The sequence below is a fragment of the Lycium barbarum genome, chromosome 5 (genome assembly GCF_019175385.1).
Source record: "Lycium barbarum isolate Lr01 chromosome 5, ASM1917538v2, whole genome shotgun sequence".
Taxonomy (NCBI): Eukaryota; Viridiplantae; Streptophyta; class Magnoliopsida; order Solanales; family Solanaceae; genus Lycium; species Lycium barbarum.
The window spans coordinates 18045188-18057117 of NC_083341.1; the positions used below are offsets into that span (position 1 = coordinate 18045188).

Below are 11930 nucleotides of genomic sequence, written 5' to 3' on the forward strand. Positions count from 1 at the left end.
CACGAGTACAAATACGAAGCTTCACCTAAAGTATCAAAAGAGGGTGGAGTTTTCCTATCCATGGGCTCGGGCTGCACAAGTCCTCTCGGCCTGTGGATGGAATGCAGTGCTCAAGTTGACACGAGTTCCCAGAACCTCTTAAAAGAATTGTCAAAGGTGAGCAGCAAATTAAACTAGGGCCCTCTATCAAATATGATGGATGTCATAATAACGTGAAGCCAGGAAATCTCTGTCAAGTACAGCTTGGCATGCATACTGCAACACCGTGCCAATCGTCTTTATCAGTAAGAAATGTGCCGACTTGGTTGTCCTCAACGCGGTCATCATGGACCGAGCCCATTCATTATAATTCCTTAATTTCCTTCAATTGTATCTGTGTTACCAGGATCCCAAGGTTATCATTCGATGTTATATTATATGGAGAAATCGTCTTGCTTTGGTTAATTTGTTGATCAACAGTGCTGCTTCATTAGCAATGCTGCCGCTAGATTCCTCGTCATCCATAAAGTGAATATCGAAGGTAATTTAGCATTACCTCCGATACCATGACAGATAAAGAGACGCGGCCAGTGGGCAAGAAAACAACTCACCTTTTTCATTGATATCATATACACAGAAGAACAAGCAATCCCAAGTACCCCAAAACACTGTCTAACTAATTACAAGACATTCTAGAATATTACAAATACAATCATATAACATATGTTTTCATATATACACACGCCTAAATAGGCACTAATAATCATTATTCGGTTACACGTGGCAATCAGGAAAGGGATGATATACAAGCCTTAAATTGTTTGACATAAAGCTAAAGGAAGTGTGCATTACATCTGTACAATACTGTGGAAATTCTTGGTTTGAGGGGTAATTTCAAGTGTAACAGGCTATTCATGATGCTCTTTTGAAGGTAATAATACTTGATTGAGATAAGCTCCAAGTGCCCATATGGGGAAAATGTTTCTGTAGGCTGAGTAGCTTATCATACAGTTCCTGTTGAATACTCCTATTATTTCCTGCCAAAAGTTTTAAAATAATACATTGTTGAATAATATACTAATTGTGTGTGTCACTCTAAGGTTAATAAAGAGAAGGAAAAGAAAAAAAAAAAAAAAACTGCTAAAATTGTGCAAGTAAAAGTCAAATGCAGAAAATACCTGTTGTGGAAAATCTCCATTTTCCATTTGAGAATTTATGAGCACTTTAGCAGCTCGTTTGAGTGGAGTAGGATCTCTTTTGCCCTAATAAATGTTCATTTGTCAATAATTTCACATTAAGTCAAATACAATTTCGTTTTTCAAACATTTCAGGCACTTCAAAAAATTTCAAAAGATCATGTATTGCCCGTACTTCTTCAAAATCATAAGTATCACTAAAAGAAATTATCCAAATTTATACAAGGCATAATACATAAACATGCTCTCAAACTTAACCTCAGCTAACAAGTATGCCCTCCAACTCTGGGTGTGCACAAGTAGGCACCTCAACTCAGTGGCGGAGCCAGGAATGTAGCGAAGGGTGTGCAAATTTTCTTCTCACTTGTGTCAAGAGTGTGCAAAATTAAATATATACTCATAATAGCTAATATATAACCTATGTACACCACGTAATTTTTCGGCGAAGGGTGTGCACCTGACCACCCTTCGCCTAAGGTGGCTCCGCCCATGCCTCAACTAGTCTCTACTTTGTCAGTTGAACACTCCAACTTACAAAATGATCATCTAGACACCTTCAAAATTTATGTGTTACGTCAGCACTTGTGTTTACGTGTTCAACTTTATACAAGTTGATGTGTCTACTTATGCACACCCAAAGTTAAAGGGCATACTTGTCAGCTGAGGTCAAGTTTAAGGGTCTGTTTATGTATTATGTCTTTATACAATTGTATGACATTTTTTCTAAATTAACTTTGTATTTATTCTCACGTATAATTATTTAATATCCTAGTTTATAATAATTAGTGCTGTTTGAATTAAGTACCTGGCCAGCTTCAATAAGAGCCAACATGGCCCATGCGGTGTTGACATTGTGCGGTTTATTCCCTTCAATGTTCGTATAAACCTGTCGTTCCATAAAAGTAAAGATTTAAACATATTTTAGTAAAGAAAAGCGTCTGAAACATTGAATTAATATTATCGAGGGTCTAATTTGAAATTAGAATATAATATCATAAACAAATCCTTTTTAATGACGTCAATGCCATTTTAGGCTTTTGATATGGTATGTCTTTTTTTATTTGTTGAGATTTTTATACTATGCAATACTCAAACAAATCCCACAACAAAAAACAATTCTAACCCTTATTTTTTAATAAATTTGACCTAATATATTCACCGTATAATTTGTGTATAATTAATATATAATATTTTGCACTCAACTTATATATATACTTGTTATATATTGAGTATATATTGTTGAAGACTACAAATAGTTACAGCTAGACGAATAAAGATATTCCATAAAACCTTAAAGAAAACAGATGTCACAACATTATTTACGATCCAGTTTGAAAAAAAATATTCTCCCAATATATACTTGTGTGAGTCTCTCTGAGGCTATAATTAAAGAAAAATATTTCAAGACATAATCAATATTTCACCTTGTGTTGAGATGATAGATAGCTTTCTCCCCAACCACCAGAAGGTTGAAGTTGTTTGGATAATAGGAAATGACAAGCTTTTCTGATGCTTTTGCAGTTTTTATGAGTCTTGCCACCAGCAACCAGCCCACTTATTCCAAACCATGTTCCATAGGTATAGCAAACTCCCCACGAGCCATACCTTTGTAGACAAATATTTATGTCACGAATTTAAGTTATATACATTGATGACGAATAAAATAGTTATATAATTAGATCACTTCTAAACTAATTATAAATAAATCTTTATGATAAATAATTAAAAATTTGATAACAATGGTTACTAACTTGCATTAATAGGTTACATTATGTTCTAACAGATAAAAAATTATAAGGAAACATACTTATGGGTGTGAACTAGTGGTCAATGAAGTGAGTGGAGAATTATGAGGTCTCAAGTTCCAATTCCAGTGAAGGCAAATATATAGGTGATTTCTTCTCTTTTGTCCAAGCCTTAGTGGATAGAGTTATATGTTACATGTACTGATCGGAGGTAGCTGATACCCCATAAAATTAATCAAAATGCACCAGCTGGCCGGACACCATAGTTATCAAAGTTATATACATATATTATTTATGTTAGGGGTATTTATAGACATTCCTAAGAGAAAATATATTTTATTGGAAAATAAAATAAACGCTAAATAGTTATCATAAGTCACCAGGAAGTTTAGAAGGCACCCGTGGAATTAGTTAGGGTACGCAAACTGGCACCAGATAATACTTATCAAAAATATATATATTAATGTTGGGGTATCTGTAGATATTCCTAAGAAAAATTTCTCTTCTGAAAAAAAATGGTTACCATGAACCATCAGGAAGTTGAATACTTTGAATGAAACAGAGAGCTTTGCTAATACATGCTCCTATTTCTTTCTCTCGATATTTGGGGTAATGTTTCTTGAAGGATTGAAGAGCTTGAATTACTGCCGAAGTACATTCTACATACCTGCAAGAATTTCAAAAAAAAAAAAAAAAAAAATCTTTAATGAGGGCAAACCGTAGGGATATGATTTGATAAATTAACACATAATATGTAACATAAATATGTGGAAACTAGAAAGTCTTACTGGTAATCAATAGTGATATCCCCAAATGTTTCCGATGGATTAATCATCTGTCAATTCGCCATAAAAAGGAAATAGAGATGACCAAAACTAATATCATTTGATAAATAAAAGAAATTTTATGTGCACGATTTAATCGTTAAGTAAAATGTTACCTCAAGCCATGCATAAGATCTTGTTAGCTCATACGAAGCAAATCCACCATTGCTATTCTGAAATGTATATATAAAAAATGGACAAAATACATTTTACTAAACCCTTTATTAGCTATAATAGAAAAGAAGATATAGGAAGAGGAAACTAATTAAAATGTGTCTAGACCCTTAATTTTATATGCTATAGTAGAAAAGAAAGATGGCATAGTGTAGAAAAATTGATTACTACTATAATTTATAATGAAACTAAACCTGAAGAGAGAGTAGCAAATCAACGGCATCACATAGCTTATGAGGTGCTATTGCTTCTCCAACAACGTCTATTGGCATCTGAGATAGGATGAGTGCTGCCTGTAGTTAAGCCAAATAAATAAATAAGTGAATAAATATAGCAAATTCTGGACAGGTTGAGTCATGTTATGTATTAGCCCCAGTCCAATATGAATATGGATGTCATATGATTAGTTATTGGACCACGAACTAGTAATCGAGCCAAAAAGCCTTCACAAAGATTGATTTGGGATTCAGGCCTAATTAAAAACTAGTTAAAATAGGGAACTAAAGTTTAGAAAGATGGACTATGCGTATTGTGTATATGCTTAGGCAAAATCTGTATCTCTCATTCCCTTTCTCTGAGTCTATGTTTCTCGTGCCCTTTTGATTATCCTTTTCAATTGTTCCCTTCGTTTTACTAATTGATATTCTGCAATTTTCTTGTTCGTTTCATTTTTTCTACTGTGATTTTGGGTTAAGTGATTATAATATATTAATTTCTCTATCATAAATTTGATGTTGTTATATGTCATGACTTGTTTGTTGATTTAATTCATTTTAAATCATTCAAGTTTGACTCAATCCGTCCCTTTGCTATGCCTAATTAAAATCATGAACATCTTTTCTATTTAAAGATGGAAATTAAGAATAATTGACCTTTAAGGCTTCTGCAGTGCAATCTGATACAATCCAACCATTGTCTACAGTGGAGAATGGCCATCCACCTCTAGAACGCTGCCGATACCACTTCTTGGGATCTCCACTACTACCTTCTCTGACCTTAAAATTAAATGCAGGATTATATGCAAAACAATTTAAAAAAAAAATTAATGATAAAAGACACATTGATTTATCACTTTTCCGAGAGTTTCACACCCCAACTATCAACTGTTTACTTTTCTTCCCTAAACTATCACCATCTATGTACTAAAACAACCTCAAAAACGGATTAGGCCAACTATCAGATGTTCCCTTTTTCTACCTAAATTATCAACTAGATGTATTTTAATACATAGATAGTGATAGTTCAGGTAGAAAAAGGGAACAACTATTAGATGGAGCGTAAAACTCGTGAAAAAGTAATTATCTATCTCTTCAAATATATTTGAAGAAAAAAGAAAGATAAGTGTGAACCTGTGAGGCTTTAATGAAGTGGTATGCATTTTTAAGCATCACACCATATTCTTCAGGAAGGTTTGTAGCTAGGATCGCTTGTACACCAAAACTAACATCCCACAATTGGCTTCCATTGTATCCCTATAGTATAATTGTGTATCAACTTTCAATAGTGGAAAAATAGTACTCTGTTTTATTTCACGTGGCATTATATTTTCAAGGTACTTGTCAACTAAAAATTGATATAAGAAGAGATGACTCCATATATATGATGTTAAACTATGGGCTTTTACATATTTTTCCCTCGACCGAAATTAAATATGAGCACTAGCCAAAATATACAAAACATATCCACTAATTATGTATATCAAATATATCATATGTATATATTTTGTATTTCAACATTTTTTTAGCGGCCAACGAATAGTAAAAGGAATCAAATTTAAGAATGAAGTTATTAGACCTTCATCTTCATGCCATCTTCAGCGAGCCATAGATAGTCTTTGATTCTGGAAAAATGAAGTTTGATTGCCTCGGAATATGGAGCCTCTACCCAACAACACAGCATGTTCAATACCTGTATTTATTTATTAGTTAGTTATTTATTTGGGTGTCCAGCAGATTAAAATTACAGTTGCTAATGTTGTATAATGTTTATTTTTGAGACAACGGTCAAAAACACACTTGAACTATAAATTTTGCACTTCATAACCCAACTATCAGTTGTTCTCTTCTCCTACTTGAGCTGTCGTAATTTATGTATTAAAATACGCTTCGAAGTTGACTAGGCTAACTATTAATTGTTCCTTTTTCCTACTTGTACTATCACCATCTACTGAACTATGTGTGTTTTTAATACATATATGGTGATAGTTCAGGTAGAAAAAAGGAAACAGTTAATAGTTGGGTGTTAAACTCGCGATAAATTTATAACTCAAGTGTGTTTTTGACTATTAAATCTTATTTTTCATTTTTAGTATGGATCCATGTAAAGTTGGAAACCCTAATATTTACACTCAAGATAAAAAAAATTACAATACCTTATTGACAGGTCCAATACAAATATAGTTGGTACTTTCATCCTCATAATGAATATGTTTCATCACAGTATCGAGTGCCTTTTTTCTTAACTTAGAGAGTGGGCATTGCATGAGAAGAGGTTCTGCAATTTTGTGAAGACCTTCCCATAGAATGTCTTGAAATAAAGGATGAGGGTAGTACAAATCTTCCTGAAATTAAACACCACATCACTTTATTAGTTTACCCATTTTCATAAAAATACTAGGTAATTTCTTCCTATCTATCTAACAATTGACGGATATATTTAATCGGTACTTGTGTTGTTGGGAGGTAGAAGGTAAACATAGAATTAATTGAAGTGCGTTCAAGTTGGCCCCACCACATTTAAGCAAAAGAATTGCCAATTTTGATGGTAACTTAATTTTCAAGTTTCACCATGTAATCTCCCCTTTGAGATAGAAAAAAGTTAATTAAAACGGAAGAAATTTTTGGCATGTCAGCCGAATTCAATTACGATCACTAGCCAAAATATACACTAATTATGTATATGATATGTATATTTATGTATACAATATGTGTATATATATATGTATACTTGATATACAAAAGATATACATTTGCCGGCTATTATGTTTTTGGGCCTCACCAAAAGGTAATTATCCCATTAGAAAATATGACAGGAAATTGACAGAAACACACCTTAGCGCATTGGTTTCTGGCCAAGTCCCAATCAATGTCGAGGTAGGGAATTGAATAGAGCTCCTTTCTAAGTGATAATATGATGGAACTAACAGGACCTACATATCTCATCCCATACAAGTAAGACATTGCTAAATACACCATTCGACAATGACACCACATTCGACCTAGCATAATCAAATGGTTCATAAAAAATGATTAGAGAAGGAAAATCATGTATGAAACATAAATTATGTTGAATTAGAAGCAAAACAAATTAGGATTAAGGAACCTGGGTGTATAGGAACAAAGTAGGGGAGAAGCCATAATTCTGGCGGTAGTGGATTATTGCCACTCCATTCGTATACGCCTAGTACCTAACACAAATAGTCCAAAAATAAAAATGCTACTCTATTAAATTTACATGAACTCTTATGTTTTTTCCCCTAATGTTTAAAGGAAACGTATCAATATGTACAGTTCGCCCAAACTTATTTATTAATATGGCTGAAATATACAAATTCTATACACTGATTTTGTATATTAGGTATGTATTTATATATAAACCATATGTATATTATACGTATAAATATACAAAATCTATACATTTGATCATATTTTGCAAACTAGATTACACAAAGACAGATAGAGGTTCTCAAGAGCGGATCTTCAAGAGCAAAGACCGGAGAACAGTAAGAGCTTGTTTGTCTCAATTAGGCTTTTGACGGCGCGGAGAAAGATATTATTTGAATTTAGGGGATTCCTCTATAAAGAATAAGGGAAAAGATCTACAACCTAGCAAACTAGCCTCCTTCATACTAGCATTTTTCCAGGCCCTCTCGAACCAACATCTTCCAACCTGGTGCTCCCAATGTTTAATAGGAATTAGAATAGAATCTGAAATCTAATTCTCAACTTTTTTTTTTTTACTTTACATGTGATATATGATGTCCATTGACCTGACTAATCAAGACTTGCATTATGTACGATCCATTAAAAGAAGGGAGCTGCCTATAACGGGATTCTCCATTCCTAAGATTCGAGCCAAAATTCTCTGACTAAGGATGATGAGATCCCATCCCTTGATGATTAATCCTAAAACAAAATATTGCATAAATTTAGGGTGCATTTGGTATGGAGGCAAATGTTTTTCAACATTCTCATATTGAGTTAGTTAAACTTATGTAAAACATTTTCTTTACCAAAACAATTTCCATGAAAATAAGGAAAATGACTTCCCTTGTGTCACTAGGGAAAACAAGTTCTAACGTGGCATTTCATATTAATTGTCTTCTCCTCACCTTCCAACATGCCCTATCCCCACCCCCATAGTCCCCATCCCAACCACTCCCAAACCTTACCCTTACGCCTCACCCCATTGTGTTTGATTAGATTATATACAAATGCTTTTGGGACACTATTTCTGCGTACATACGTAACACAAGAAAATCAGTTATATCCCAAGAAAATATTTACCAAGAAAAAAAAAAATTCGTGAAAACACTTTCCTTCATACCAAACACACCCTTAATAAAAGCAGCCCCGTACTTACAGAGAGCCAGAACTTTCCCCAGGAAGGAATATAAGTGACACCACCGTGCTCAATAATCCATTTTCTAGCTTTCTCCATGCCTTCATTATTTACGTCTTCTCCAAGTAGTCTTAATGTCACGTAGTTGAGAGCAGTGCAAAACATGGTGCTATGTCCTTCTATATGCAACCCCCACCCTCCATCTCTATTCTGCATTTGTTAATATCTAATTAAAAACTTCAATTCACATCATTAGAAAAATTACAAATACTTTATTTTGTTAACTATTTGGTTGGAAGACAAAAAGTTATCTAACGTTGTTAGGCACCTGATGATTATATAAATAACGAAGTATTTCCTTTTGATGCGCTTCTGATAACACTGCATTCACCACTCCCATTATGAATAAACTTATAACCTGCAAAAATTTGGAATTAACACTTGACTTGTTACACAAATCCTATTGGTAATTAACAAAAGTTTATTCTTATGAATTTAACATGAGCACTCTCAAGGACGTGCAGTTTATAACAAGACTCGACCCTTATAACTGTGTCTGAAGGGTAGATAAGTATAACATTTATCTTCAAAACTCCTCAAGTCTTAAATAATTATTAGGGAAATTTGTGCTTTTGGTACCACAAATATCAACAAATCTTGACTCTGCACGTTGTAAATTTGTAATATCTGGTTAAACATATTTAATTGTCAATTGATTAAAATGTGCACTTTTGATCCTTCTACTTGTAAATTATCTTAAAAAAATTAACGAATTATTAATTGTTTAACCATAACCATAGCCATCGCCCTTTGTGCCTAATCAAACACAATCACATAAATTGGGGCGGCGGAAATTTATATATTGAAGGTCAGCTTAGTCATATTACAATCAACTATTTAAGTTTTCTCCTTGTTTTGGGATACATCAAAAGATAAAAAGGAAAAAAACAGGGTCATACCAAGCCAGGCAAAAGAAACAATGGACCACCATAATCAGCAGGCCAATGCCCATCCTCAGCCTGAATAGTTGAGTAGAATCTTAAAGCCTTTCTCAATGTTGTCATCACTTTTGCCTCTTCACTTATTTCTTCTTCACCGTCTATTTTCACTAAATTTGCCAACTTCATATCAATACTCTTCTCCTTTGCAAACTAATTATTCGTAAATGAAAAAGAAAAAAGAAAAAACATACAAGATTCTCATAAAAATGCAAGGACTAATTAATTTAGAGGTTATTTAAATAAATTGTTGATCAATTAATTAATTACCTGAAGTCTCAATATGAGATCAGAACTGTGTTTAACATGAAACCGATTCTTATGAAAATGTTGACGAATATTTTCAACCTGAGATCGCTCTTCAAGTGTTCCACCGTTCTGATCGAATTCCCAATATTGTCTACCAACGTGATTGTTCAAACTTCTAACACATGGATCGTCTCCTTCTGACAATTTAAGCTTCCACATCTTTTTTTCCCCTTATATATTGCTTTTTGACAAACTTATTTCTGCACTTGTCAAAATCACAAGAATATTTTGTTTTTCAGTTAAGTATTTATACTAGTCATATAGAGACATACATTTCAGAATTCGATCTCTCTCTTCCGTTGTTTGTTAGATAACCTCTGAAGAATATCAAGGTAGGTTCAGTTGTCCTGTTAATTCAATACTGCTTGAGTAGCATATAGGAAGGCCTAGTAAAAGTTGTTCAAAGTTTAGTCTACTTCCTGCAAAATCAAGCAAAGGAATTAACTACATTAGAATTAAGAGAAATAAATATTGTTTTCTCTCTCTTTTTGTATGATCACAAGATTTTAAAATAAAAATTAGCCACTTGAAGTTTTCAGACATTAACAATAAATTAAAATATACGATATGTTGACATATTTTAAGTAGGACAAAATCTTATCTATTTAAAAATATACTATATGTTGACATATTGAATAGTTTTATGACTACAGACCTTTGTTTTTCATTTTTTATGAAGTAACAGGCAATCTTCAAAATTTTCGATCAAATTGAACGATGAATGATTAGGGGAGAAAAAAAAAACATGACTAGGTTATGCTTACAAGTTTGTCGATTATATGTTTGATAACTAAACAAAAATCAAATTACACAACCGTTAAATATTTAGACCAAAAAGTGAAAGCCCAAAACAAATACTCTCCCCATTTCATTTTATGTGAATGCATTTGAGAAATGAAGAAAATAATGAGAGAGAGAGAGAGACTACATAAGAAGTGAAGAGCTAGTTTGAAGAAAGGGGGTGATCTCCCCAATTTATACACATGATATTCAATTTTTAATTAATAAAAAAATTTAAAATAGCACCAAAAGCGAGAGATATATCTAAATTTAAAATGATCACTGTCGTTTCGCGTCCATTTCAATATGTGAAGGACAAAATATATATTAGACGTCCATATCAAATAGTACAAGTATATATTATTGCAAATTCAAGATTCATTTCACATGACCCTGTTAATAAAACGAAAAAAGAAACCATTAGGTACAGAATTCCTGTCGCTATCCCTATATAAAACTTAAAATATTCTTAGGATTTCTCTCTTAGGGTGTGGTTGGTATGATGAAAAATATTTTCCTAGAAAATGATTTCTTAGAAAACAAGTGATATTCCTACTTATTTCTTGTTTTTTGGTTGGATGTGAAAAATATTTTCTAGTGTTTGGTTTAACGGAAATACCAATCCAATCCCCTAACCACACGCACCTCCAACCCCCCAACTCACTACCTCTCACCTCCTACTCCCCACCCCCACCCCCCAAATCCCGTCCCGCATTTTGAAAAAGATGCTACTTTCACAAAGTGGCTATTTTTATAAGATAACCAAATATGTGCACCTTTTTCCAAGACAACCAAAAAAGTGACCATGTTTGTAAGGTAGTCATTTTTCAAAAGTGACACAAAAAATGGTTATTTTTGTAAATTGACCATTTTTGAAAAGTGACATAAAAATTGTTAATTTTGCAAAAATATTTACTTTGCCCTTTGAAGACAACCCAAAAAAACAACTATTTTGTAAACTAGCCATTTTTTAAAAGTGACACAAAAATAGCTATTTTTGTAAATTTGCCATTTTTGAAAAGTGACGTAGAAATGGTTATTTTTGCAAAAATATTTATTTCTTGCAAAATGACAAAAAAAGGAAATTTGCAAAAATATCAACATTTTTTGTCATTTTTCAAAAAAAAGGCTACTTTACAAAGTAGCCATTTTGTGTCACTTTAAAAAAAAATGGCTACTTTACAGAAGTGGTCACTATCTTAGAAAGAGCACATTGTAAAAATGGTTATAGAGGCTATTTTAAAAAATGGCTACTTTGCAAAGTAAGTTTTTAAAAGTAACTAATTTCACAAAATGACTATTTATGATAATTGGCTACTTTCATAAAGAGACTATTTTCAAAAAGTAAGTACTTTCACAAAGTGG

General features: G+C 32.8%; 1 protein-coding gene across 5 annotated transcripts; it reads right to left on the minus strand.

The window, feature by feature from the left end:
- Positions 1–547: 547 nt before the first annotated feature.
- On the minus strand, positions 548–10726 carry LOC132640613 (cycloartenol synthase 2-like). Of its 5 annotated transcripts, XM_060357282.1 has the most exons (20): positions 10550–10726; positions 10058–10204; positions 9747–9985; positions 9438–9629; positions 8807–8896; positions 8500–8688; positions 7240–7324; positions 6969–7135; positions 6290–6478; positions 5713–5826; positions 5268–5390; positions 4791–4913; positions 4113–4211; positions 3861–3917; positions 3709–3755; positions 3444–3587; positions 2600–2780; positions 1981–2061; positions 1158–1241; positions 549–1016 (listed from the first exon to the last, which is right to left on the minus strand). In XM_060357282.1, the coding sequence occupies exons 3-20, from the start codon at positions 9942–9944 to the stop codon at positions 888–890; spliced, it is 2292 nt and encodes a 763-aa protein (XP_060213265.1). In that variant the 5' UTR covers positions 9945–9985; positions 10058–10204; positions 10550–10726; the 3' UTR covers positions 549–887. The 5 variants fall into 5 exon arrangements, with proteins under 5 accessions (XP_060213266.1, XP_060213265.1, XP_060213262.1 ...); XM_060357279.1 differs by having other exon boundaries at positions 550–1016; positions 9747–10204; XM_060357281.1 differs by having other exon boundaries at positions 550–1016; positions 9747–10204; positions 10441–10726.
- Between the last annotated feature and the right edge of the window lie 1204 nt (positions 10727–11930).

Excerpts from the sequence above, each read along its gene's own strand:
- LOC132640613 (XM_060357282.1), bottom strand. The coding sequence starts at position 9,944 with ATGTGGAAGCTTAAATTGTCAGAAGGAGACGATCCATGTGTTAGAAGT. Across the intron at positions 3,588-3,708 it reads GATATCACTATTGATTACCA|GTATGTAGAATGTACTTCGG; the intron begins GTAAGACTTTCT and ends AAATTCTTGCAG. Across the intron at positions 1,242-1,980 it reads CTCTTATTGAAGCTGGCCAG|GGCAAAAGAGATCCTACTCC; the intron begins GTACTTAATTCA and ends AACATTTATTAG.